The sequence below is a fragment of the Exserohilum turcica genome (assembly GCF_000359705.1).
Source record: "Exserohilum turcica Et28A unplaced genomic scaffold SETTUscaffold_13, whole genome shotgun sequence".
NCBI lineage: Eukaryota > Fungi > Ascomycota > Dothideomycetes > Pleosporales > Pleosporaceae > Exserohilum > Exserohilum turcicum.
This window is the reverse complement of record NW_007359948.1, coordinates 540,642-565,418: the sequence shown is the minus strand read 5'-3', so window position 1 is coordinate 565,418 and position 24,777 is coordinate 540,642. Positions and strand designations below refer to the sequence as shown.

General features: G+C 51.1%; 13 protein-coding genes across 13 annotated transcripts; 8 read left to right on the top strand and 5 right to left on the bottom strand.

The window, feature by feature from the left end:
* Nucleotides 1-167: 167 nt before the first annotated feature.
* Nucleotides 168-1,238, bottom strand: SETTUDRAFT_104952 (uncharacterized protein; the record flags this gene model as incomplete). The annotated part of the gene is made up of 1 exon (XM_008024855.1): nt 168-1,238. One exon carries the CDS (start codon nt 1,236-1,238, stop codon nt 168-170), a length of 1,071 nt encoding a protein of 356 aa, XP_008023046.1.
* A 1,386-nt stretch (nt 1,239-2,624) lies between these two features.
* SETTUDRAFT_167753 (uncharacterized protein) lies at nt 2,625-5,399 on the top strand. The gene is made up of 6 exons (XM_008024854.1): nt 2,625-2,798; nt 2,849-3,126; nt 3,176-3,673; nt 3,773-4,054; nt 4,104-4,536; nt 4,587-5,399. Exons 1-6 carry the CDS (start codon nt 2,654-2,656, stop codon nt 5,204-5,206), a joined length of 2,256 nt encoding a protein of 751 aa, XP_008023045.1. The 5' UTR covers nt 2,625-2,653; the 3' UTR covers nt 5,207-5,399.
* Nucleotides 5,400-6,050: 651 nt separating this feature from the next.
* On the top strand, nt 6,051-8,006 carry SETTUDRAFT_37735 (uncharacterized protein; the record flags this gene model as incomplete). The annotated part of the gene is made up of 1 exon (XM_008024719.1): nt 6,051-8,006. The coding sequence occupies one exon, from the start codon at nt 6,051-6,053 to the stop codon at nt 8,004-8,006; it is 1,956 nt and encodes a 651-aa protein (XP_008022910.1).
* Nucleotides 8,007-8,668: 662 nt separating this feature from the next.
* Nucleotides 8,669-9,987, top strand: SETTUDRAFT_26435 (uncharacterized protein; the record flags this gene model as incomplete). Its single annotated transcript, XM_008024676.1, has 4 exons — nt 8,669-8,708; nt 8,821-8,886; nt 8,930-9,633; nt 9,682-9,987. 4 exons carry the CDS (start codon nt 8,669-8,671, stop codon nt 9,985-9,987), a joined length of 1,116 nt encoding a protein of 371 aa, XP_008022867.1.
* A 345-nt stretch (nt 9,988-10,332) lies between these two features.
* On the top strand, nt 10,333-11,927 carry SETTUDRAFT_37733 (uncharacterized protein; the record flags this gene model as incomplete). The annotated part of the gene is made up of 3 exons (XM_008024718.1): nt 10,333-10,366; nt 10,435-11,114; nt 11,169-11,927. The coding sequence occupies 3 exons, from the start codon at nt 10,333-10,335 to the stop codon at nt 11,925-11,927; spliced, it is 1,473 nt and encodes a 490-aa protein (XP_008022909.1).
* A 744-nt stretch (nt 11,928-12,671) lies between these two features.
* SETTUDRAFT_26433 (uncharacterized protein) lies at nt 12,672-13,888 on the top strand (the record flags this gene model as incomplete). The annotated part of the gene is made up of 2 exons (XM_008024675.1): nt 12,672-13,418; nt 13,469-13,888. The coding sequence occupies 2 exons, from the start codon at nt 12,672-12,674 to the stop codon at nt 13,886-13,888; spliced, it is 1,167 nt and encodes a 388-aa protein (XP_008022866.1).
* A 704-nt stretch (nt 13,889-14,592) lies between these two features.
* Nucleotides 14,593-16,184, top strand: SETTUDRAFT_26432 (uncharacterized protein; the record flags this gene model as incomplete). The annotated part of the gene is made up of 2 exons (XM_008024674.1): nt 14,593-15,729; nt 15,783-16,184. 2 exons carry the CDS (start codon nt 14,593-14,595, stop codon nt 16,182-16,184), a joined length of 1,539 nt encoding a protein of 512 aa, XP_008022865.1.
* A 749-nt stretch (nt 16,185-16,933) lies between these two features.
* SETTUDRAFT_127772 (uncharacterized protein) lies at nt 16,934-18,486 on the bottom strand. Its single transcript, XM_008024853.1, has 3 exons — nt 18,048-18,486; nt 17,124-17,998; nt 16,934-17,058 (listed from the first exon to the last, which is right to left on the bottom strand). The coding sequence occupies exons 1-3, from the start codon at nt 18,474-18,476 to the stop codon at nt 17,052-17,054; spliced, it is 1,311 nt and encodes a 436-aa protein (XP_008023044.1). The 5' UTR covers nt 18,477-18,486; the 3' UTR covers nt 16,934-17,051.
* Nucleotides 18,487-19,167: 681 nt separating this feature from the next.
* On the bottom strand, nt 19,168-20,011 carry SETTUDRAFT_167751 (uncharacterized protein). Its single transcript, XM_008024852.1, has one exon. It carries the CDS (start codon nt 19,919-19,921, stop codon nt 19,217-19,219), a length of 705 nt encoding a protein of 234 aa, XP_008023043.1. The 5' UTR covers nt 19,922-20,011; the 3' UTR covers nt 19,168-19,216.
* A 272-nt stretch (nt 20,012-20,283) lies between these two features.
* On the top strand, nt 20,284-20,829 carry SETTUDRAFT_26429 (uncharacterized protein; the record flags this gene model as incomplete). Its single annotated transcript, XM_008024673.1, has 4 exons — nt 20,284-20,388; nt 20,443-20,534; nt 20,583-20,659; nt 20,708-20,829. The coding sequence occupies 4 exons, from the start codon at nt 20,284-20,286 to the stop codon at nt 20,827-20,829; spliced, it is 396 nt and encodes a 131-aa protein (XP_008022864.1).
* Nucleotides 20,830-20,980: 151 nt separating this feature from the next.
* On the bottom strand, nt 20,981-21,701 carry SETTUDRAFT_26428 (uncharacterized protein; the record flags this gene model as incomplete). The annotated part of the gene is made up of 5 exons (XM_008024672.1): nt 20,981-20,992; nt 21,051-21,158; nt 21,226-21,372; nt 21,542-21,603; nt 21,659-21,701. The coding sequence occupies 5 exons, from the start codon at nt 21,699-21,701 to the stop codon at nt 20,981-20,983; spliced, it is 372 nt and encodes a 123-aa protein (XP_008022863.1).
* A 205-nt stretch (nt 21,702-21,906) lies between these two features.
* Nucleotides 21,907-22,813, top strand: SETTUDRAFT_167748 (uncharacterized protein). The gene is made up of 3 exons (XM_008024851.1): nt 21,907-22,274; nt 22,330-22,713; nt 22,764-22,813. The coding sequence occupies exons 1-2, from the start codon at nt 21,969-21,971 to the stop codon at nt 22,471-22,473; spliced, it is 450 nt and encodes a 149-aa protein (XP_008023042.1). The 5' UTR covers nt 21,907-21,968; the 3' UTR covers nt 22,474-22,713; nt 22,764-22,813.
* Nucleotides 22,795-24,058, bottom strand: SETTUDRAFT_167747 (uncharacterized protein). The gene has a single exon (XM_008024850.1). The coding sequence runs from the start codon at nt 24,040-24,042 to the stop codon at nt 22,900-22,902; it is 1,143 nt and encodes a 380-aa protein (XP_008023041.1). The 5' UTR covers nt 24,043-24,058; the 3' UTR covers nt 22,795-22,899.
* Between the last annotated feature and the right edge of the window lie 719 nt (nt 24,059-24,777).

The following is a 24,777-nucleotide window of genomic DNA, read 5'->3' as shown; positions in this document are numbered from 1 at the left end:
GTGCAACCAAGTAATTAACTCGAAGTATAAACTTATATTTTTCTTGATCTCGACAAGGATATTCATTGGCATCCTTAAAATCGCTGTTTTACTTGCTAATTCCGTTACATCCACCATGTTTCTGAATGCTTTCAAGGCCAGCACTCCAACCCCACTCATCTCCATATTCAAGTCTGCGAAACCTTGACCTCAAACTTGCCTGTAGCCGCTGGCTTGGACAAGATCCAATGTATACCCTTTTCAGCAGACTCCTCAAAGTTCTTTGTGGCCTTTAATCCCTTGAACATCATATGCCCATGCGGCACGCCCTTGAAAAGCGTGATATCCGTCGGCACGTTCGCTTCCGCCAGCGTCTTTGCATACAGCAATGCCTCGTCGCGCAAGGGATCCATGCCCGCGATAGCAAACATCGCCGGCGGCATACCCCTGACATCCTCTGCAGTTGCGTTCACAACATTCAGCTTTGTATCTTTTAGTGCGACAGTTCCTGGCTTGAGGAGCTCGAGAAGATGCTGCATTGTGGCGGCGTCTAGAATAGGCGCATGCGCGTTTTCGACGTACGACGACGTTTTGAGCAGTTTGCCGGGGCCCTCGTTGTATGTCGATGGATAAGCGAGAGAAGGGATGAAGAGGGCTTGGCCGGCGAGCGGGGGGAGCCCTTTGATAGCGTCGCTGTTGCCAAGGTGCTGTTCTAGCGCGAGCGAAGCTGCCAGCATGCCGCCTGCCGACAGCCCGGCAACAATGACCTTGGAGGGATCGCCGCCTAGCTCTTCCATGTTCTTGTGTAGCCATACGAAGGCGTCTTGCGAGTCGTTCCAGGCAGTGGGGAACGTGTGCTCGGGAGTATGCCGGTATGTCACGTGTAAAGCGATACACGCGGTTTTGATAGCAACCTGCGCGGAGAGCGGATCGTCACTGTTGCGTGTTCCGAAGATAAAACCCCCACCATGGAAATACAGGTAAACGGGATGCTTTTTGGATGCGTCTAGTTTTACGGAGCGAATGGCTCGGGCATCGATGGTCGAGCCGTCGCGCGTGGGTATCACGTAGTCTTTAATCTGGACCTGCGGTGCGTATTGCTTCATTTCTTCCGCAATTCCCTGGTCTCTAAGCCCATTTGTCGTCGCTTTAATGACGGATAGGTCCATTGTTAGGTCCACTGATGGCATTGGCACTGCCTTCTCCATTGCGAGCCATTTTTCAGAGGGGCCGCCATAGTGTGAAAAGTCCAAGGTCATGATGGTATGAGGTCGAAATAGGGGTTGAAAAGAGTCTTTGGGGTTGATTTTCCAATATTTGATGCAATTCCGAAATTCCGGAAGGCTTCACTCGCTATTTATGGCGGGGTGGGGTTTGGTTCTCCATATCCTGATACTAGGTGTTGCTAGCGTCGCGCCGGTAACACCGAGAAACGACCGGGCCGAGGCTCAGGGTATCTTGCCCTCCTAGGTTGTTTTTGGACGTATCGCTTTCTTGCATCGAAACTAGCACGTTTGCAGTCTTGCATGATTGCGATACCCTTAGCGTTCGTGCAGAGTTAGCCAAAGACGGATTGCTTCGGCCGCCATCTGTTGCTCGCGATGTTGTGCACATTGCAGTCGGAGATAACGCGATAAAACCGGAAGATGAATTGCGGGGATCCAGTGTGGCCCTCGGCAGAAAGATAAAAGCAGCTTTCACATAGATGTGCTCGTGGTGTAGATGGTATTACAAATCGCCGTGTGTAGTCTTGAACTAAGAACAGGCACAGAAGACGGTAGCTTCGCGTTGCAACCAATCGTCGTCTTCCCGAGATACTGGGTCTTTCTTTTCTTTTTTGCGAAAGCTTTTATGCGTCATGTCAACACTCTTGCTATGCGTGGTTGGTGATATAGAGCACGTGATATGGCATGGCCATTGCTGTCCCTGGGCAATCGCATGCCACTAGACCGCAACTGGTATTTGCTGTATGGATGTATAATACTTCTTTCCGCAATGAACTGGATGCTGTCCGAAGCCACGCCCGTGGGTCACTGAAAAAGCCTGTGCTCTTGATGTCAATAACGCGATATGCGTCCCAGTGCACAGGTCGATTGCAGGTCATTGGAGTTGCTTCCTAGGTCCATCTCACACGTAGTTTGTGAAATGTAAGGATATGCCTGATGGAAACAAGTGCTTTAGCACCAACACCGATAGTGACTGAATGCACTGTTTCGCCAGTAATGTCTAACGGAGGCTCATCTTCTGGGTCTCTTTTCTAGGCATGGGCGGAGTCCCCGGGACGAGTAGTCGCGTTGTGCAGGCTCGGGTCTCCCAAATGAGCCTGGAATCGGGTTGTAATATGAAGAAAAACAAATGGAGATGGCTGTGACAGGTTGACGTTGCGAGATGGATGGCTGTGCGGGCGGGGGAAGATGGATGACGTCCGAGAAAGGGCGGGGGCGAGTCATGCACATGCAAGGTCCCGCCCCTCGCCCTAGCGTTTCCGCGCCAACCTTGTGTCAGCTGCACCCCGGATCTCCACTCGACGCTTACTCCATTGCCACGTCCATCCTCCATCCTCTCTCCGCTCCCCCCATTCTCCCATCTCCGTGTACAGCTGGCTGGCGCCCAAATCATCATCTCTACACGCCTCCATCTCCCCAGCTCCATCACGCATTGCTAGCATTTCACCATGATGTCAGAGAAGGCGCGTCTCGCGTCTGGCACACGTGCTACCGCACACCAGCCGGCAGTACATTCGACCAAACGCCACGCGATGGGCAGAGTCTTTGCCATCGCCGCCACAGCTTCGCTCATCATCTATGGATTGCCCCGTGGTATATATGTTTTTCCGGGCTACCCTGATGTCGCCGCTGACTCGTTCTAGTGCGTTATGAGCCCATACCTGTTCAGCCAAAGGAGAGCGAGGTTTGCCTGACTCCAGCTTGCATACATGCCGCATCTGAAATTTTGTACAACCTGTCTCCTGAGTACAAGGAGCTTGATCCATGTGACGACTTTGAGGAACTTGTTTGCGGTGGATGGAGGGACCGCCATGACCTCCGGGCTGACCAGGGCGATGCCTTCACGGGCACCATCATGTCTGAAAACTCGCAGATGCTGCTGCGCCACATCCTTGAAGCACCTTACCCCAAGGAATCAAAGGTAAGCTTGCCCGAGATCATGTCAGCATATACAACTAACCCATGTCCAGCACTCTTACTTCTCGCCTATGAAGCTGAAGTCCACTTCGAAATCGGCAGATGAGCAAAACTTCGACAAGATGAAGGCTGCCTACGATGCTTGTCTCAACGAGGACCAAATCAAGAGCGTTGGTGTCAAGCCGCTGGTGAGCATCTTGGAAGAGATCAAGAAGACGTACCCTGCGGGCGCCTCCGAGTCCCAGATCAAAGACACTATTCTCCTTTTGGCCAAGTATGGCGTCACCGGCCTCGTCTCCACTGGTACAGGTGCTGATGACACCGACCCTGACACGGTTGTTGTGTCTGTCAGCCCACCCTGGAGCTTTGGACTGCCATCCAAGGAGCGATACCAAGATGAAAAGCTCGTCGAGAAATATCGCGATGTTGCTGTTGAAGTTCTCAAGGCTCTTTACCCGGATCAGAATAAAGATGCGTTCGCGGCCATCATTGACCTTGAGAAGAAGCTTGCAGCTGCATCCCCTAGTACCGAAGACAGAGAAGACGTCACCGTAAGTCCATCCCCCATTCGCTCTACACACACTTGACGATCTTGCCAAGCGACCATGTGATGCTTGTTCTACCTATAGCAAAGGCTTACCGGACTCTAGAAATCCTACAACCCCATGCATATCGATGAAGCCGCAGCACTTGTTCCCGAAGTCGATTTGAAAGCATTGCTTGCAGCCCAGGCTCCCAAGGATACCAAGGTTGAGCGAGTCATCGTTACAAGCCCAAACTACCTCAAGGCCTTGTCCAAAATCGTGGCTGAGACACCTAAGGATGTGCTTCAAAGTTACTTCATCTGGAAAGCTGTCCAGTCCTTCTCTCATTATGTTGAGGCGGACGCTATCAAGCCCTACCAACGCTTTGTCAATGTGCTATCTGGCAAGGTACATACGTCTCCTTCCACGTGATAAGCATGATTTCTGACTTGAATAGGACCCCGACTCTGCTCCAGAGCGATGGCGCACATGCGTCAACCACGTCGACAACGGCCTAGCGTGGATTCTCAGTCGGTTCTTCGTTGAGAAGGCATTTTCTGCCAAAGCCAAGGAGTTCGGTGACATCATCATCACGGACATCAAGACCGAATTCACCAAAAAGCTCAAGGCGGCTGATTGGATGGATGACGATACCACCAAGAAGGCCGTCGAGAAGGTTCACAACATCGTGCAGAAGATTGGTTACCCAACCAAGAGCCCGGACATTATGGACCCGCCTACGCTTGAGCAGTACTACGACACGGTCAATGTATCCCCAGATGCCTTCTTCAAGAATGCGCTTGCTATGCGTCGTTTTGGCGTCAAGGAAGAGTGGTCCGCTCTCGGCAAGCCCGTTGATCGCGACCAATGGGACATGAGCGTCCCGACTGGTGAGTGATTGTACTCTGGATGCTCTTGATACATCTGCTAACTGACCTAGTGAATGCGTACTATAACCCTCCTGGCAATGAAATCGTCTTTCCGGCAGGTATCATGCAGTTTCCCGTCTTTGACGTCAACGTCCCTGCATACATGTCTTATGGTGCATTTGGTTCTGTTGCTGGCCACGAGTTGAGCCACGCATTCGACAGTACAGGTCGCCACTACGACCAGAATGGCAACTACACAGACTGGTGGTCCAAGGACACAATCGATGCCTTCAACCACAAGGTTCAATGCTTTGTCGAGCAGTACGCCAACTTCACAGTCCCAGGCCCCGACGACAAGCCCCTCCACGTGAACGGACGTCTCACACTCGGCGAGAATATTGCTGATGCTGGTGGTCTATCGGCATCTTTCCAAGCATGGAAGCGCCGCTCAGCCGAGACACCCAACAAGAACCTCCCTGGCTTGGACCACTTCACCCAAGAGCAGATGTTTTTCGTCAGCTACAGCAACTGGTGGTGTGGCAAGACGCGCAAGGACACTGCAATCAACCGCATCTACACTGATCCTCATGCGCCTAAGTGGGCCAGGATCTTGGGAACAATGGCAAACTCAAGGGAATTCAGGGAGAGTTTCCAGTGCAAGGTTAAGGAGCCGACGTGCGAGCTCTGGTAAGTTGGCGAGGGCTGAATGGTCAAGAATGGCAAACAGTGCACTTCACGACGACTGGAATTTATGACAGACGATCCGTTACTATTCTCATCAAATGTGCAGGTGCCTTGGCGTTTCGTTTCCTCTTGCAGTCTTTGGTAGTCGTTGTATTGGTTTAATATGAATCTCAACCTGTGCCCTTTGGCGTGCAGCATCACTTCACATTTTACAATCGTAAACCATGTCCCGCCTACTATGCTCTTCGGTACAGTCTATCGTCCATCAGCAGCGCCAAAGCCCTGGTCGTCTTGATCAACACGGGCATTCACACCCTTGGCCTTTTCTTTCTACCGGGACAACTTATAGAAAAGGATCGAATGCGAGGTCAAAGGCCCGGGTGCGGCATGTGAATGTTCTTCCTTGTCGGCTATGATTTCTTGGTCAACACGATGTTCTATCTCTACGTGGCCGGTCCCTCGCGCGGCACGCAACGCGCTTGACTGAAAGGGGAGATATTCACCCAAATCTTCGACGACCCTCTCGAACTAGTAACGTCCACCCGGCGGTTACTGGTCGCGTCACTGGGGCTGCGTGTCACTCACACCCTCCTGAGCATATAACTTGTGCGCATTTGGCTGGTAGTGGGAACAACCCGACTCTACGAATCTCCACCGCGACTGCGTGTTCGGAACGGAAATACTTAACTTTTCTCAGCCTCCAAGCGGAAAAACACGGCACTGAGCGCGAGACGACATACGAGCCCGCACTACCAAGGCTACTTGGCGTCTTCCAAGTTCTCTTGCGTGACCTTAGGATTGCAAACTGTTCACATCCCACGACCTCGACAGGGCGCAAAGATTGGCCCGCCATGGCTGCTTCCACTTCTGGTTCCGGACTTGAGAAGCGCTCAAGAAAATCTCACACGACTACGAACAAACACGGCACAAACAGTCATGAAGGTACTGGAAAGACTCCAGGGGCCCGAAGATCAAATAAAAAGAGCGAAAGGGAACATGGCGCCTCATCGGTTGAACACTCCATCGGTTCCTGCCAAGCAGACGATGAAGATGAGCTTGGGTCCGATCATCCAGCCCGCACTGAGGCACAACCAAACAACTTAAACGATGAGCGTAGAAAGAGACAGCACCATAGGGATCATGAAGAGAATGCGTCTCGCATCTATTCTTGGCTCCAGGACGCTACCAAATCTGCAGATGCGGAACATGATCTAGAAGGCACTTCGTTCAATAATGTGGCCAACCCACCAGAAGAGATCCCCGAAGGTGTACCTGTTCCCCCCTCATACATTCAACACGAAACGACCAACTCGACTACACCACATGATTCCAGTTCCCATATAGAGGGCGACGAAAAAAGTACCTCAGACCATGCAAGACCCCAAACGACAAATGTCATCGCGCCCGCCGGACCGGATGCCCTGTCCGCTCTCAGGGATCGAATTGAACCACACTTGCTCTCGCTTCTCCCAGGCTATCGCTCCTTGGACCTTTCAACGCATAGCAAGCCTACAGAATACGCCCGACTACGTTTACTTCTTGGCGACTACGGCATACACGACATGGCGAAGTGGGGAAACCCAGTCTGGGCATATCTGAAACCTAGCTCGAACTCCGCCATCGGTCCAGATATGATTATGGAAGTGGAAAACATCTACGGCAACCTCGAAAAGGTCGTTTGGGAGGATGATATCGAAACTTGCAGAGTCAATCTTCTTCCCGTCTTCAAGGAAGCTAGCAGCCAAGCACAGCTGTATGCGATCATCAAGTACTACTTCCTCCTTGCTGCTGAAGCTTCGTATCATGGCTTCGAGCACCATTTCATCCCCATCGATCAGACATTCGTCCATAATCTGAAAGCGGTGTGCGAGGAGTGGGGCACCCGACTTTCGTCCCCTGGGGAATCAGACATTTGCGTGTACGAAGACGAAGTCCAGTCTCCGCAGCGTAGGCCCAAGACTCCAGAACACCGCGGTAGACCCGGATATGCCGACCGCGCTGGTATGGCAAGGGCGGTGTCAAGATCTAGCTCGAACTACGAAGACTATGATGATGCATTGGCTAGTGAAGAGGAGACTGAGTTTGACGAGCCAAAGTCTCGCAGGCATCAATCAGTGGGCGCTGGGAGTTTAGCACGTCGCGCAACTAGGGCTTCCATGACCAAGTCGGCAAATGCCTTCGATGACGACAATGATGAAGTCGTGTCCGAACTTTCCAATACCTCCAAAAAGGCTGGCAGGCTTATGCGCCGTACCGTTCCTTCGGAAACAAACTCCAGTAGTTTTCGGGGCGGTTCGACCATCGTTCTGGGCTCTGCTCAATCGGAAGTGTTGGGTGTTGCCGCCAGATCTAGCTCAGGCAGACCGATGCATGAGGACGAAGCATCTCAGACCGACACCGCTTCTAACGGGTCAGAGAAAGAGAACAACGCGCCTGACGAATCTCTGCATGAAGTTGTCTGCGAGCACATGCACCGTTCGCTCCTCCAAGATGGTTTTCCAGACAGACCTCTCAATGCGCTGAGTCGCCGTCCTCTTTCCACTCTCGCCGATCATCCCAGCGATCCCAGCAAACAGCGGAAAACCGCCATCAGAAAGATCAAGAAGAAAGTCGCTGAGGCACAAAGACAAACGAATCATTCCGTCGCTGCTATCACGCATCTGCTGCACATGCTGCAGGATGCTGTCGCCGAGAATAGCAGACGAATGGATTACATCAGGGATATGCTGAATGAACTTGCAGAGCAGCAGCAACAAAGCGAGTCTTCAGCGGAGGAGCCTTCAGAAGAGGATTCTGAGTCGACCTAGGAGATTCAGGGTCTCAGAATCTGGGAAGGTGTTGCAGGGACATAATGGCATGGTGGTGGGAGCGGAGGAGAAGTTACTTCAGGCAGTGCGAAGAAATACGGTTTCAGACGATGCATATGACTAGATGGAAAATAGCAGGTTGACATATACATAAGACACTGATGGTGTTTAACCTCTCGTTATGTGCATATGCTGTAATAGAGCAGTGCGCACGTAACTGCTTTTGGGTCGGGTATATGAACGATACAGAGATATCGTAGCTAGAGAATGAGTACTCCCTCCTCATTTTGCTGCGTTATTACTACTTCTCTTCTGTTATGTATCTATCGGTTCTGGCTTGAAGCTTGTGCCCTGAATATCTTATGCATTGGGATATTGCAATGCTGCCACGGCATAAGACACGAATGTTTCCAATCTCTGCCATGCGCAACTTGTGATAAAGCATTAATGCTTCCAATCGCTATCACGCATCATGTGACCGGAGAAAGATGACAGAAATATCGTGTATATTACAATAACGAGGCTTGTTTGAGCATAATTTGCCCGTTCACATTCACGATGATTGAGGCTTCTTGCTTGCTTTCCCTCTAGTGGGTCGAGGAGCCAGAGAAGAGTTGGACAAATGGAATATACCCTGACGTCAAGGTTTCACCGGCATAGCTATGGCTGTTGCTGCCTTGTCGCTTTCAGCGCAGTCCGCAAGTGAAGGCTGAACCGAGCGTTTGCGTGATAGACCCCACGACGCGTCACGCCAAACAACCTCCAAACAATCCACGCGACTTTTACACGACTCACGTTCGTCCTATCGTAATAGACAAAATCTATTCGCTGAGGACTTCTCAGCCTGTTGTGGCGAGGGAAGTCAAGAGACCAAACACCAGTACGTGAACGATTCAGTCTCGCGATACAACTAACGACAGTAGTGGAGCGCAGCTCAAAGACATCACATGTTGCCTCGGCCAACCTAGCTGAGCTCCGTAAGCAGTTGGGAGAGCCACTTGTTGCGTTTCTCGACAAGCTACCGTTTCACGATGTCGCTCACCGGCAGGTTCACGAACCAAAAGCCATATCCTTCATGCTAGAACTGGGCAGCATTCCGAGCCGCTCGCCTGCCAAGCAAGAAAAAGTCTGGATTGTACTCTTCCCACCAACTCAAGATTCTCAATCTAGAGTACATTTCTATTCATGGGAAGCCGAGCCAGAAGAATGGGTCATTCATGATGGTCAAAACATCTGTGCTGCAGTGACCGATTACACTCCAGCCTTCAAGATGTCCAAGAAACCGTCTAGGGCAAAATGCACCGCGCTGGCAAAGTACTACTTCTTGAAGATTCTCGCAATCGAGGAGAACGAGAACGGCATCTGCGAGCTGAAGTACCCCCTGCCTGTCAACAAGAGCTTCCTCAACGACTTAAAGTCGGCCTGCAGCGAAGTCAAGGACGAGATCAAGGTTACGCCGTCTAGCAGGCAGTCACGCGCATCATCAGTTACACTGGTAAACACCCAGGACAGCGACATGACTATCGACGGGACTGTCTTGCCGGAGAGGCTCCAGAAGCAGACCCCGGCCCCGCGAGAGTCTAATGTCCCCATCGCACCTCAGGTGCCGAACATGGTTGACAAGGGCGTAAGTCGATTGCAAACAAGCACCCAAAAGCCAAGCTGACCCATCAAGGCCATGGAAATGTCATATGACGACGATATGCTCTCCGACCTGGCCGACCTCAACGAAATGGAAATGCAAATCGAAGCCAATACTGAAACGATCAACGCCGAACTCCACAAACTCCGCCAGGAGCATACTGCGATGGAGCTAAGATGCCGCGAGCTTGAGAGCCAGCGCAAAAAGAACGAGCAAGAAAGAGCTGACATCTTGGCTCGGCGCAAGATCTTGTTCCGTAGCTTGGACGTTGAGGCTGCATTCGAATTGGGTAGAAAGGTGGAGCGCTCGCATAATGCTAAGCGCCGCAGACTGGACTGAAATCCGAATCTCTCCTCCGCATGTATAGCTATGTTGGGGTAAAGGGAATATTTTGGTGTTTTGTATGGCCTGCGCCTTTACTTAGCTAGCAGCTAGTAATATACACGAGTGGTCAAAAGAAGAGCCAGTATACAGAATACGGTTACATGTTTCTTCTATCACTCTGCTCCTTTACTTCGGAATAATATTCCCCAGGGCACCTTCACTTGGCTGGTGCATATATTCATGACGCTTGGCGCGTTTCCTTCTTCCTAATCCTTCATGTGACCCGCTACCTAGCACTCTACCCATCTCACTTACAAACATTCTTTGTTACGCTTCCCGAACTACAACCTCACTCCAAAAATGACTGACGGCTCGAAATCTCCACCCTCTTGCGGTAAGTATCCTCCTGGCGTTCTGCGAAACGTTCTGCGAAACGTAGAACGGGCGCGCTGACTTATCCAGGCCTTCCAGTCACCTCGCCCACTCCAATGAGTGAATCAAAGTCTACCAAAGCTACAACTTACGAAGAGCTCGTCGAAGTGCTGGGTGCGGACGCGGATATCCTCCAGTATCTTCCTTCTGCAAGTGAAGTTGATCAACTCTTCGAGGAGTACGAGAGGGCGTATAAACCCAAGCGCTCGAAACACCGGTCCAGCATTTCCAGGCTTTTCTTTGGCATGTATCAGGAGGATGAAGCCACCATGTCTCAGGTCTACGTGTATCTTCGGTCTCCTTCGTTCGACAACAAAGAGCCCTCTATGACGTTCGTCGGACTTACTGCAAAGATGAAGTTGACTATGATGAGCGTCGAGGATATCAAGAAGTCATATGGTGCTCTCCAAGTTCACGAGTTCTGGAGGCCCTTAGTAAGCGAAAACGGCAAGATTCATTTCCAAGCGCTTCGAGGTGTCCTCAAGGTTTTCTTTGTTCGCAAAGGCATTACGCTCTCAGTGCCAATTCCAGTGCCAGACCTAGATTTGATTCAGGGATGTCAGATGTTCAAAGACTATGCGAATAAGAGCAAACATGAGACAAGGAAGAGTGCTCCCAGGCAACTGAGTACGAGTGAGAGTTTGGCAGATACGCTTGGCATGAATGCATCATCCCTCATCCTCACTCAGGATCATTCAGTAACTGACCCGGTAAGTATTACATACGTGAAATCTTCACTTTTGATCTGCTCTAATTTTATGAAGCTCATGTATACGACCGAGACCATTTCCGGACACGATACTAGCTGCGTCACAAGTTTGGAACCACCTCTGATTACAACATCGACAGAACAGCAGCATCACAGCCCGCAGATGTCGATTAAGACCGAACATGACGCAAGTAGCGCTGCGTGTGAGAATCATGCGTCCGAAACTTCCAACCCAGATGCCGTTGTCAGCCCTCGACTGCGTCCAGAAGGAGTCACAGGACCATCTGCTTCTCAGCCATTGGTCTGTTTTCATACTGAGCTATACAAGCACGAGCTATTATATACTGACCTGCTTCAGACTCCGCAGTGCGATAAGATCCGCAACATTGTCCAGTCACTGTCTGCCTCACGTAAACATCGAAGTATCCTAAGCAGCACGATCCAACAAAAGGCTGCTGAGAAGGAGCACCACATCGCTGAACTCAAAGAACTTCAACTGGAAGAAGAGGATTTTGAGGCCACTATACAGCGTGTGAAGGAAGACATCAAGCGCAGAAGGGCAGCGATCACAGAAAAAATCAGCGCGAAGAAGCGGGAGATAACCGACACAGACGCCCAGATCGAGGCGGACACGTTGGCTGTGAGCGAGAGACTCAAGAGCGAGAAACGGCAGTTGAGCGAGATGGATCCTGATATTGCGGGTTTCTGGCATTTGGCTGTCCAGTTCGCGCACGATGAGCTTCACGGCAACGGCGAGCCTACGGCTAAGCGCCAGAAGACTTCTTCTGAAGTCTCTGGCGAGATTCCGATTTGATATTCTCATTCGATGAGGTATTCTTGGTATGGTGGAACGGTATGTCATTTGATGTTTTGGGAATGACTGGGTAAGGCATTATTTGCATTGGTGGACATTATTGGGTTTCGGGAGAGCTATGCTGAGGGCATGCTATCATTTGAGCAGGATAAAGATGTTTAAATTGGACTTAACAGGAGTCTGCTTCGTGTGAAATGTAATCAACATATAAAACTTTATCGAAATAACCATCGACCAAAATCAGGCTGATATGATCAACTATGCTCTCGTCAGGCAAATAACATTCACCACATTTGTAGCTTGATCTTTTCACGAGAGTCAAAATTAGGTATCACTTCTAAAAAAACATCAACAGAGTTTGACAGGATCCTACCACCCACCAGGTTCACACAGAGAGATAAAATAATGTACCCAACCAATTAATCGGCACTTACCAAACAGCGCCTTAGAATTTCTGAACGCTACCTTCACCTCGCTTCACCAGGTTTATACGTTTGGATATTGTTATTTGCTTTCACTTGTTTTCATTTGCTTTCTTTCTTTCTTTAATATAGCTATACGGCATAATTGCCACTACAATAAATAAAAAGGCATAGCTGCCTAAAGTGTTGCAACCTTTTCTTCAACTTGCCTCAACATACCACTCCACTGCGCAGCCTGTAAGGAATTTACACCACACTTCGGACAGCTCTGTGTAGCAACTTTACTTACATATTTGTCTAGAAGCCACTATCATTCTCTGACATGTCTACGACATTCGAAAGCTTCATCCAGGAGCCTAACAATAGTGCTCTATTGGGGAGACTACCCTACAATGACGTTGTGTTGCAACAGACTCGCACCACTATCGTTAAAAACTGGCCCATCCATACCACTCTGCTTCTAATTGGTCGTACCAAGGAAGCAGGGAGAGATGTGGAGGTTTACGCCTGTATCAGTCAAAACCCGAAGCCTAAGAATGACCTCCCTGATGTCTATTACAGCACTCTAGGCAGTGACGGATACCTTGATACAAGAATAACAAAGGACGCTCTCTTTTCCGACGACAATTTCAGGTTCGACAAGATCTTTGGTACCAACAAGCCCTCCCACGCTCAACTCCCTCATGTGGCCAAGTACCATCTCCTTTGGAGTTTGTCTCGTCAAGGCAGACAACTATCGTCCCAGATCAGACTCAACGCAACATTTAAGTCATTTGTTCTCAGCTATTGCAAAGTATTTCCTGTGGTCAGCCGGGCCACACGCCCTGAGGTCTTCTCTCCGTTTCAGGCCAGCACACCTAGCAATACATTCTCCAACAGGCAGACTCCCTCGACTTCCATGGAAGGTATGATGAAGCTCAAACGTCCTTTACAAATCACTGGATTTTATGCTGATTCCGACCAAGGTAAACGTCTCGGTCCTAGCAATACCGCCAACGACAACGCTGCAAGCTCTTCCTTTGTCTTTGCAACACCACAAGGAGTCACAGACTACACACCCTCTCAGCATGTAAGATGAATCTTTCACACTACATGATACGATATAGCTAACATATTTAGCGTCAAATCCGTGAAAGCACGCAAACAATGAACTCCGAAACTCCGCCGTTGATGCGACTACTCGGAGCAAAGTGTAGAATCTCGGGAGCGATTGAGGCTGGAGAGAAAAAAGACAAGATGATGTGTGAAGAGATCACGGTCACGCACGAAGTGATCAAGGCTGCTCAGGAAGAGATCAAGTCTATCCAAGAAAAAATTGATTCTATGCAAAAGAAGATCATGTCTTTGCATGAAGGACGAAATGAGCTCAAGAAGGAGCAGGCGGCGCATCACGAGAATTACGAAACTCTCAACGAGGAGGAAAGGAAGCTTTGGTCTACGCTGCCAGATAAAGAGCGGACTCTGTATGAGATGATCAGAAGGACGAGTAACATCGACAACCAGAAGCAGGAGGAGAAGCGTCGCAAGGGCAGCCTATGAGCTGTATGTGAAGCTCACGTGCGATTTGAGGCTTCCGCACGACATCAGGGACGTAGTCATAAGGTTAGGATTTCCTAGCCATTCTGCACTATGCGTTCTTGTGGTCTGTACAACAGAGGATAGCGCGCCGGTACTAGATATTCATTTTCAGCTCTGAGCAGTCGGTCAGAGACATCGAGTTTGCCAATTGTCCATGTAGTTATTCTCAGTTGATACTTTGTTCCATGTCTCAATACAGCTCACCAGGCTTACTCTGTGGTGTTTCCTTCGTTTGCTACACTTTGCTGTATTCGGATAGCTCATATCATGTATAGTTGGGCTAAGTTTCCCCTACTGAGAAGAGCAGTGGTCCGATGCCGATATCGCCTTAATTACTGTTATCAGTTTCTCCCTCTCCCGAAACCTTGCAGTTGTAGCATTTGGTTTATGTGGGACGCTGTGTGTACAGGCAGATGTGGAACCCTGTTTCACTCGTGCTCTCCCGCCAGACGCGCTAGTTTCCCCGCTACTAGTTGCCGTCACACAAGGACCCACCAGTACACAAACAACCCAACTCTAAGCATAAAAAACACGCGGTCACGAGAGCCAACGCTGTGGTCGCATCTCAAAGTAGATCATACAAGTATAAAAAGTAAGTATCACAAGCTGATGCTGTGCAAGGATACACTAACGGACTTACAGAAGACATGACAGACAAGCTCAAAATGGCAACACCAACACCAACAAGAAAGACTGAGACAGAGGATGAGAAAGCGGAGCAAAACATACGGGCTCATATGCGTGAAGATGCACTGCTACTCAATCACTTGCCTGTCAAATCTGTTTCTGCCGCTCCAGTTGAAGATAAAATACGAGACCGCCCAAACTCGCTAGGCATACGCATACTATTCGGCCAGCTGAAAGACAGTGACAAAGGAGAGCAAGTCTGGATTCTACTGACCAAGCCTGAGAATGGGGACAGCGAGCGCGCGCCTGAACAGCGGTTCAACGTATTTGATCGCCATGGTAATCCTGTACGCGGCCTGTCAGCCGATGACGCCGTACGCCAGACTGCCATTGCGCCTGCGTTCAGGTGTTTGAAGAAAGAAGGCGTCATTGAAATGTTGCACTTACGGGCCGTCATCAAGTACTACTTCATCGTCAAACGGGTCAACCCACCGGTGCCGTGGCGAATCGACTCGCATTATATCAAAGCACTGACTGCAGCGTGCAACGCAGCTCGTAACCACGCGGAGAGTGCTGAGCGAAGTAAGCAGAGATATCAGGAGCGCGAGACAGCAACTGCTGCGGTATATCAGCGGAGGGAGTCGACTACTTTACTACGAGACACGACGACACTGACAGACAAAGCTAAAGAGGCACCAGCCAAAGCCAAAGCCATTTCGCAGCGTGCGTCGATACCACATGCTTCAACACAATCACCTTCATCTCCTGACAGCAGTAGTCTTTTCATTCCAGAGAGCCCGCGTCATACCGCTCCACCCAAAGGCTTCGCATCCCAGGCTCCAAGCCCAACTTCAGCACCTCCACGCTCAGCTTCTGCAGTTCCACGCTCTACTCCTAGTTCAGCTCCCGTAGCCTCTACGCAGAAAATATCACCCACTGCCAAGCATTCGAGAGCCTTCCAGTCGCAGATGCTACCTCCTCCCGCCACTCCGAAGCCAGCTCCCCAAAACCCCATGCCAAATACCCACTGTTTCTCCATCCGCCAAAACGGCAGTAAGCCGCATAAAGAGAATAAACCGGCACCAATGCCATCACCCAAGACTCCGACGCCAACGCCAACTCCAGCTTCAACACCCAAGCCCACGGCCCCAAACAAAGGCGCAAACACCCCCCTCGTAAGTCCCCAATTCACACGACCACCACACAAACACTAAAGAAACCCCCCCAGAAAGATAAACCCCCAAACCCCCACTCACCCCTCACCTTCATCTCAGCATACCGCCAAGCCGAAGCAGACAGCGACACATATGCGCACGAGCTCCGCAGCATCAAAGCGCAGCAAGACGCAACCGCAGCTGAAGTCGCAGCCCTACACACCCGTCTTGCAGAGCTAGATGTAAAAGCAAAGGAGATGAAGGATAAGTACGAGCAAACAACCGTAACCAAGAAGCGACTTCACGATGAATTATCGGGTGCAGAGAAGGAACTCCTGCGTTTTGGCGCCGAGCTGGCCGAACGAAAGTTCAAGCGGCCGAGGGCGAGCAGGACTGGCGCTGGCAGCGGCGGTGGTGGTGGCGATAAGGCTGACGAGGTACCTTTGTGGGTGGGTTCTGGGTCTGAGAAAGAGTAAGTTTGTTTATTTGTTGGCTTGTTGGCTTGTTTGTTGGCATCTACTGGCAGTTCTCATGTGGGTATTTTGTCTGTGTATGTGTGTATGTCAAAATATTGTTCACATGATGTATATACAACGACGACGACGACGACGACGGCGACGACAACGATTCATGAGTCACGAGGGAGTGAGTGTTTCTTTGTAAAAGATTTCATGTACATTAGGACGGATCAGATGTGTGGGTGGTCAGAGCGGTACGAGTAATTGTGTATAAAAAAAAACGACTGTTGCTTAGTACATACATAACACTGGCACCAAGTACATAGGTCCAGCTTTTACTGTAACAGCAGATTGACGGTTTCTCATTTTTACTTTTCTCGGATTCTTCGCTCTTATCAAAGAGCTGACTGATGATGCGGATACTCTGCGAATCTTTTTCCACCATGGTAACGCTGCAATCGATATGTTCATCGAGGGAAGAAAAGCAGGGTCTTCTGGGCACACGTGGGGATATGTATGGTAGTCAGAGGGCCTGCCTACGCACGTTCCAGCAGTCCATATCATGTATCTTCCTTCTCCATCGTGATACATCAAAATAAAAACCCTTATTCCTGTGCCTTGGAAGTGAACCCCCGCCCAAGGGAAAACTTCGAAACGGCTAAATAGGGTCAAGACACTCCCCTTTTCAGCTGCACTATATGCACTGTACATTTCGGACCATTCAGGCCATTGTCATTGCAAATTTTCGACAAGCTGGAATAGTGCTTCGATTATATTCAAGGATATCTTAGATAGCAAGTCCCGCCCCCCTCCCGACGCCTACAATGCAACACGAATTGTATGAATAAGAATAAGAATAGGAATAATGCGGAAAGTTCCCGATGCTCAGAACCTAGTGAGAGTTCGTTAGATCATGTAGTTTAGGAGGTGTATAGATGGGGGGGGGGAAAAACGTACCTAATTTCATAATTACCTGCCCGGGTCATGTAACGCACCCACTTGACACTGCTGTAGTTGCTCTTTTCAAACACCTTGAGGTAGCGGACGAGTAGCCCAGAGCTTGTGAACATGAGTAATGAAAAGCTGAGACTGAGTGGCGGCCGCGACCACGCCTTTTGGTTTGTCATGCTTGTTAGGCTAGCCTCAGCGCTCAGGACGAACTCGCTCTGGCCCGTGAACCGCGGAATCTTCCAGACAATGTTGTTATGCTCTGGCTCGTACTTGGCCTTGCCCTGCGAGGTTCGCTCGGTGATGCGAGCGGTGTTCAGAGGTGTGGGTATCCGTACGACGACGTTGGTTGCGAACAGCTTGGATCCGTAGTTGGCACGGATGGCAATACTGTATTCGACCTTTGTCTTGCCGACCTCATTGACAATGGCATGGACCTTGAAGGGCAGGTTGACGTTCTCGGTCGCTCGGTATCGCATGAGCTCAAACTCGCCATCTGGCGGTATGAAGGATATTATTCTGTCCGCGTCAAACTTTCCGAGCTTGACGCACTGGTGGAATTGGCAATCCTCCAACGTGACACTGCCGGCTGCTGCCCTCGTCGCCTTTGCGCCTGCCTTGTTGCCCGAAGGTTGGTGTAGATGGTCCTCGCCCAGCGTCAATCGGTCGTTGAGGCCGAATTTGCACTCCGGGGTGCCTGAGAGATATGCGCGCATAATGATCTGCCCGTTGACGTCGGCTCGGAGCACTGTACCGGTGGCAGACATGAGCAAGTTGACGTCCTCTATTACATCGACAAAGGCTTCGTTCTTGCGGTACTTGATGTCGGCTCGCCGCCATGAAAGCGCACCCGTTGCTTGCATGGTAATCTTGGAAGAGTCCTCCTGTTGCGTTGTCAGCACTCCCCCTCGTGGTGCGGACCAAGGGACCTACCATTGTCCTCTCCGACTTGACGCCCTCGGTGGTGATGTACATCTTCAGAGTATCTGTCTCGGTGTTCTGGGGGTATCCAAAGTCGAGGATCTCGTCCAGCAGCTCGTATACCAGGACAAAGTTGTTCTTGACAGCCTCCTCGTCAAACTTGCCAAAGTATGCCTTTCCCAGGCCTACCAGACGGTACAAAAACTCAAAGACGAGTGCGGCATTGGCATTGCTCTTGGTGACGGCGACCAGGTAGATATTCTCGTGCTTGACATGGCTGAAGGTGGTGGAGCCCAGGGTGAGGATGGGCGAGCGGACTTGGGCATTGGAAATGACCTGGATGCGGAAGACGTCGGCAAGTCGCGGGCGGCAGTCGTTGCGGAATGCGCGAAATATGAGGTTCTCACCCTTTTGGTTGAAGATGAGGATTCCGGAGAGCATAGCGGCGGCGTGAAAGAGCGAGCCAGGCGTCGGCAGGGAATTGGCGGCGTCGGCGTGTTGATGCTGGAGCTCCACTCGCGATGCCGCGGGATTGAGCTTGGGCCATGCTCGCTTCGGTAGGGGTCTCAGGAGAACCTCCATCCTTGACATACATACATGCTGTTACTGAAGCCACTCATCACAGTCTGAGTCTACTCGCCACCATCGCCATGCAGACAGAAGAAGGGTCTTGTTTCACGGCACTGCCGGAATCCACTGGAGACAGTTCTACGAACATCTTTCCCAGTGACATGAGCTATTCCGAAGAGAACGTCACCAGATTCATCGCCCACACCATGGCAATGATACAACAAAGTAGCACTAAAGAGGTCCAGACACAACTCTTGGTTCGCGATGGCGTTTGCAACGAGAACTGGACAGGCGAGGGATATGCTGTCCACCATCTAATCAGTAACAAACTCAGGACCCCCCCAAGATTCCCGTCATGCGGTAGAAGTACTAACAATCGTATGTTCACTTAACACGCATCGAGGGTTCTTTGCCGGAATACTTACAAGATACGCCACCAAGACATTGGTTTCAAGTTCGAAGAACCGTCAGCTCAGGATCAACAGTTAACAAGTATGGTCGCTTAGCTTGGTAATGTCTTCAGACGCCCAATAGACCCATTAGGAGTGGTAATTTCCATGCAGTCATTCTCGTTTCTTGATATCGCATTGGTCTACCTACTAAACCAGAATCTAATACAGCACACCCTTTGTACTCCTGACCTCGCCCTCCCACTGCTTCACGACCGTGGTCGCGTGCCTGATTGCCACAGCAAGCGCCTTGAATGCACTCTCGGCCCTGTGGTGGTCGTTGTCGCCCCTGAGACAATCCACATGCAGCGTGGTTCCAGACGCCTGGGCGAAGCTCTGCAGACAATGAGGAATCATCTCGCAGCTCAAGTCTCCAATCTTCTCCCTCTTGAGCCCAAGATCAATAACGCTATACGGGCGGTTGGACAGGTCAATCACGGCTCTTGACAGCGCCTCGTCCAGCGGCGCATAGGCGTGTCCAAAGCGCGCAAGTCCCGTACTGCCTTGTAGCGCATTCTTGAATGCCGAGCCGAGTGCGATAAAGGCGTCTTCGCTCGTGTGGTGGTCGTCAATGTGCAGGTCACCTTTGCACCGTATGCGAAGACTCCATCCGGCGTGCTTGGCCAGAGCGTGAATCATGTGGTCGAGGAAGCCGATGCCCGTGTCGGCTGAAATCTCCTGCGATGCAGACTTTTGGGTAGCATGGTCCTTGTCGATCTTTTCGCCCTCGCCGTTGAGCTTTTCTTTGTCGTAGGCGGCCCAGAAGTCGCTGTGCTCGTAGGGTGCCAGGTCGCCACCGTCGAGGTTAATCGAGACTTGGATCTTTGTCTCGTTGGTATCGCGGTTGAGGGTGCAGGCACGCGGCATTGTGGCGTCTGGAAGCGTCTGATGTGTGGAATGGAATTGGAGGTTTGGGATGATCAGGGTCCTGACTTCTGGGGGCTCAATCGGTGTTCGGAGGGACAAGGGACGTTGCTCAAAAAAGTTGCGGCGGCTTCGGAGAGGTGGTGACTTTCCCCACGCCCCACGTCATGCGTGCCAAGACATGTAGGGCTGGAAAAAAGTTCTGGCCAACCACCGCGTCGCCGAACCAAAGTCCGCCCTCGCCCCAAAATTTGTGATACTGCAAAGTCACGCTTCTCCTCGAGACAGCACCTAAGAACCGCGTCACGCAGCCTCTGAATATCACTCTTGAGCTACCCGTCCGTGAAAGCCAGCGACATACAGCCATGCCCGGCGCCACGCAAGAATCTACGCCAGTCCAGATCTTGGACCCGACGTCCGAGACCAACGAGGAGATTGACCCATCGGTCGATCGCGACAGGATCCGAGTCGTATGTTGAAATGCGATATCAAGTGTGAAGACTTGCGACTGACCTCGTTGAAAGCTTTCTGGCTCAACGGACACAGCGGCATCGTTCCAGTTTGACGGCGAGGATCACACGCTAGGCAACGCGCTGCGATACATTATCCACAAGAAGTAAAACAAACTTTGTAAATTTATTACCAATAGCTAACTCTGTCTTAGCCCCGATGTCGAGTTCTGCGGTTATTCCATTCCGCACCCGTCAGAAGCAAAGATGAACCTGCGCATTCAGACTTATGGTACGCTTCCAGTCCTGTCGCGCATAAGTACTACTGACAAGACTTCAGATGGCGTCAGCGTCTACACTGTCCTAGAGAAGGGCCTTGAAGATTTGATGGCCATGTGCGATGTGGTTGAGAAGAAGTTTACCATTGCACGAGACGAGTTTGTGAATAAGATGGAAGAGTAAACCCGTAGTAGAGGTTTGCGACATTACTGCATTGTTGGCGTTCACGGACAGCATGATCAACGGCGAACGGAAGGAAAATGGTATTGTCTTTGGCTATATATATCGCATCTTGGACTTGATTTCAATTCCGAATCCAGAGCACAAGGCCCACTCAGTTGCGACCCTAGAAACATGAATCAGTATTCTGCGATTGCGCTTTTATGCTTGAGTCAAATGCATACCTGCAAGAATCCGTTGATGAAGTTCTTGGGCAGCGTCGCCGTGGGCTCCTCTTCGGTGCGGAAGTACTTTAGCACGTGTGACAGTTGCTTCCAGAAGTTGAGCGTTTCCTAGGCATACATTAGCACAAGCGCCCCGGCCCGTGTATTCATGTCCCGCGCTCGATCTGTGCCGTACCTGGAATTCTTGGTGGCTGCTGAAGAGCAGCACATCGACTGTCTTTATTTGATTGACGTATCTATGCCGCTCGAATTCCTGCCGCATTTTGGTCCGCAGTTGGGATACGGGCATGTTGAGCGAGTACATGGTCTGGATCTCGGGAGCCTGTAGGATTGCTGTCAGCCTCATGCGCTTGTACGTCGATGCTGCTGCCCGCTCCTCTCCAACTCGACGCGTTCTGTCTCGCTCCGGCCCCTCCTCTTCAGCAGCAATCATGGTTGGGCCTGTATTATTCCCATCTCCACACTCTGTAGGTTGTACGGAATGTACATACCGCCCGCAGCCAGTCCCGGTAGTTGTGAATGACCCTCTTCTTCGCATCCGCCCAGTTGATGGCTATGCTCACATTAGCCTTAATCCGCCCAATGCTCGACCTCCGTGTTTCACTCACATGAGCGCGTGCGCTGGGCGAGGTAGGTAGGGTTAATGACCATATTGACGGTGTTGCGGAGCTCCAAGTGATCCGGGGCTGGAGTTGCAGTGACGATGCGGCTCGGGTGGAGTGGAGTGCCAAGCCGTGGCGTTAGCGCGGATTTGCCTGGCGGCGCATTCACATTCGCAAAGTTGCTGACCAACTCAACACCACGAACAGCAAGAACTCTCAGTCAGACCATAAACCCGAAAGCAGCTGCTTTATCCGAAATAAATAAGCTAAACATTACGCAACACCGCCTCTATCCCAAGATCATCCACCGCTTAGCATGCCTCCCGTCAGAACCGCACGCGCCTCGCGCAAGGCCCCGCCCGAAGGCTTCGACGACATCGAGGACACGCTCCTGGAGTTCCAGACCAAGATGAGGGACGCCGAGAACGCATCACACGAGGGCAAGAAGAAGTACGAGATGACATGGCCCATCTTCCAAATCAGCCACCAGCGCTCGCGCTACATCTACGACCTGTACTACAACAAGGAGGCCATCAGCAGGCAACTCTACGACTATCTTCTCAAGAACGGATACGCAGATCCCATGCTGATTGCGAAGTGGAAGAAGCAGGGTTACGAGAAGGTACGTTGCCGACAAGTACTCATACAGGAACACAGGCAAGACTAACGCAATCCAGCTATGCTGCACGCGCTGCATCCAAACAAAGGAGACAAACTTTCGATCTACCTGCATATGTCGCGTTCCGAAGGATCAGCTCAACGAAAGCCAGGAGATTCAATGCGTCAACTGCGGCTGCCGAGGATGCTCTTCCAGCGACTGAGCGCAGTGACGATTTCGTGGCACCAGGCCATGTGAAAATATAGCGATGGAAACCCAAGATTGTTTAGGAAATAGCCAGGAGACACTGCAAGTACCGAGCCAAGGACTGCGTATGCAAGTGCACGCCACGGGGCGACACCTCAGCAGCAGACGCCAGGTCTTGATACGATGATCGGGTCACTAGCCTCAGGAACACTACGGTGGAGCTGCATTTGGACGCACAAAGAGATTGAAATATAGGGTGTGTCTATTGGCCATATCATTAGAATTTAACTGTTAACATGTCTACAGAACAAGTGCATGAGTGAAGGTTTTCCCGAACGCCTGAATCCAGATGGGGGGGTATAGTGAAACGTTCTGAGGACCGACCGTCATTATCATAACAAAACATTAAAAAAGAGCTTACTCGGCTGCTTGTAGCGATTGACTATAGCAAAGGCCAGGATTCGCCGATGGCAGGTTTTTTAATGGACCGCATGGAGCGCGGTGGACTCTGCGAACTCCGCCTACTGGGACGCAGCGATCTTGGCAAGCTCATGTCGCGCCCAAACCTCGATGAAGGCAGCTGTTCGAGGACTTCCTGTCGCTTGGTCCAGGCCGATGGCGGCGGCGCCGGCCACAAATGAGAGATCTCCGCTCCCAAGCTGTTTCGCCTGGTGCCCTCGCGCGTGAGTCGGAAGGGACTTGACTCGTCGATTGGCGAGTCTGCATTCGAAGGCGTCTTTCTCCTTCCTGGGTTTGAAGTGCTCCGTGGCGGTGATGTTGCCATTGTTCTTCCGCGGGTGGCCACTTGGTCGCAAGTAAGCGCGTGTACGCCGCCCCCAAATGACTCACTAGTGATCTGTGTCCTCTGGCTTTCAGTGTCCTGGCTATGAAAAGCAGTCATGGTGAAGACCCGGCTCGCCCTGAAAGTACTGCCCAGCGATGGCAGCAGATGCGAGTAGTTTTTCTCAGGCCGAGATGAGATGGACATGAGGCGCTGGTGTGATTGTTGTGCTTTGCGTCGTCGCCACAGGAACAGCAGGACCATGGCCCATGCGCAGATACCGACAGTAATGGGTATCATGGCTAGGCCTACCTTTGTCCCCACGGGCATCTCTTCGCTTTGGTCCCGTGTGGGGACTGCTGTGGCGGTCGAGATCAGCACTGCTGGTGAGGAAGAGGCTCGTGTTTCCCAAGTCTGTGTGGGGATGCCTGCGACATTGAGTGTTGGCGAGGATGTGGTGATTGCTGGTGTCGAGTAGTTTGTGTGGTGAAGCGGCGTGGTGAATGCCGCTGACGTGGTGGTGGAGGATGAGGAGATGGTGGCGGAGGGGCAGGAGGATGCTGTTATTACTCTTGTGGAAGAGTTGGTCTGGACAGTCGACGCCGACTCTATGCCTGTTACAAAGGAGTCGTAGCATCCTCCTGCCTCTTGACTTGACAAGGTCGCAACGATTGTCGGTTTGAGCTGAAAGCCAGGCGTCGTCTTTGTCACCGGCGTAGGACTCGCCACCGTCCCATTACCACTTCTCCCAAGATCAGCCTTGGAAAGTGGACTCATCGTCTCTCGATCGCTATAACGACTCATTTCCCTGGCCCGAAACCCCCCCTCAAGGTAAAAAAAAATTCTTTGTCGTTCGCACAACCCCCCAAAGTGCAAACAAGCTCAACTAAACGACCACCACCACCACCAGGCGTGAAGCGAAATCAAAAACCCACTCCTCGTTCCGTATCCTCTTCCTGGTTGTTTTTCTTTTTTCTTTCTTTTTCCCTTATATTCCGTGTGTTTTTCTTTTCTTCTTTTTCGAATTCGTTTCGTCTCTCCAATCCAATGTTACCCCCTCCAAAAAAAAAGTTTGATCTGTATATACGCCTTTGCTGCCCCAAAACCCAGTCAGCCAAAGCGACGTCGAAGGCCCAGTGTGTGGTAAAAACAAGGCTGAAAGGGGGTGGGAAAAAAGGGGGGGTGTGAAAGGTGTGGGGGGGGGCCGCGGCAGCAGTATGTTGAGAAGGAAGCGCAGTCGCGCGGTCTTTGTATTGTTTGCTCAAAGGACAAGCGCGATGGATGCACGGGGCTGTATACGGACGGGAGAGAGCGAGAGAAGCACTTGCCTGTTCTTTCTCACCACTCGTGACAACTATGAACACGTTCCTTTTCTTTTTAGTTTCTGCTCTTTTCCCAAGGAGAGGTGAGGGCAGGACATGGACCGTTGGTTTTTTTTTCTTTTTTGCTCTCTCTCTCTCTTTTGTCTCTTTGCTCCAAGTGGTGAGGGCCGAGCCGACGGCTGCTCATTGACTTATCAGATTGGGATTTGCCTCAACA

Coding starts and splice junctions, on each gene's coding strand:
- SETTUDRAFT_167753 (XM_008024854.1), top strand. CDS start 2,654: ATGATGTCAGAGAAGGCGCGTCTCGCGTCTGGCACACGTGCTACCGCA. Junction 2,799..2,848: donor CATCTATGGATTGCCCCGTG/GTATATATGTTT, acceptor GACTCGTTCTAG/TGCGTTATGAGCCCATACCT. Junction 4,537..4,586: donor GGACATGAGCGTCCCGACTG/GTGAGTGATTGT, acceptor TAACTGACCTAG/TGAATGCGTACTATAACCCT.
- SETTUDRAFT_127772 (XM_008024853.1), bottom strand. CDS start 18,476: ATGCTCTCCGGAATCCTCATCTTCAACCAAAAGGGTGAGAACCTCATA. Junction 17,999..18,047: donor TCAAGTCGGAGAGGACAATG/GTAGGTCCCTTG, acceptor ACAACGCAACAG/GAGGACTCTTCCAAGATTAC.
- SETTUDRAFT_167751 (XM_008024852.1), bottom strand. CDS start 19,921: ATGCCGCGTGCCTGCACCCTCAACCGCGATACCAACGAGACAAAGATC.
- SETTUDRAFT_167748 (XM_008024851.1), top strand. CDS start 21,969: ATGCCTCCCGTCAGAACCGCACGCGCCTCGCGCAAGGCCCCGCCCGAA. Junction 22,275..22,329: donor AGAAGCAGGGTTACGAGAAG/GTACGTTGCCGA, acceptor AACGCAATCCAG/CTATGCTGCACGCGCTGCAT.
- SETTUDRAFT_167747 (XM_008024850.1), bottom strand. CDS start 24,042: ATGAGTCGTTATAGCGATCGAGAGACGATGAGTCCACTTTCCAAGGCT.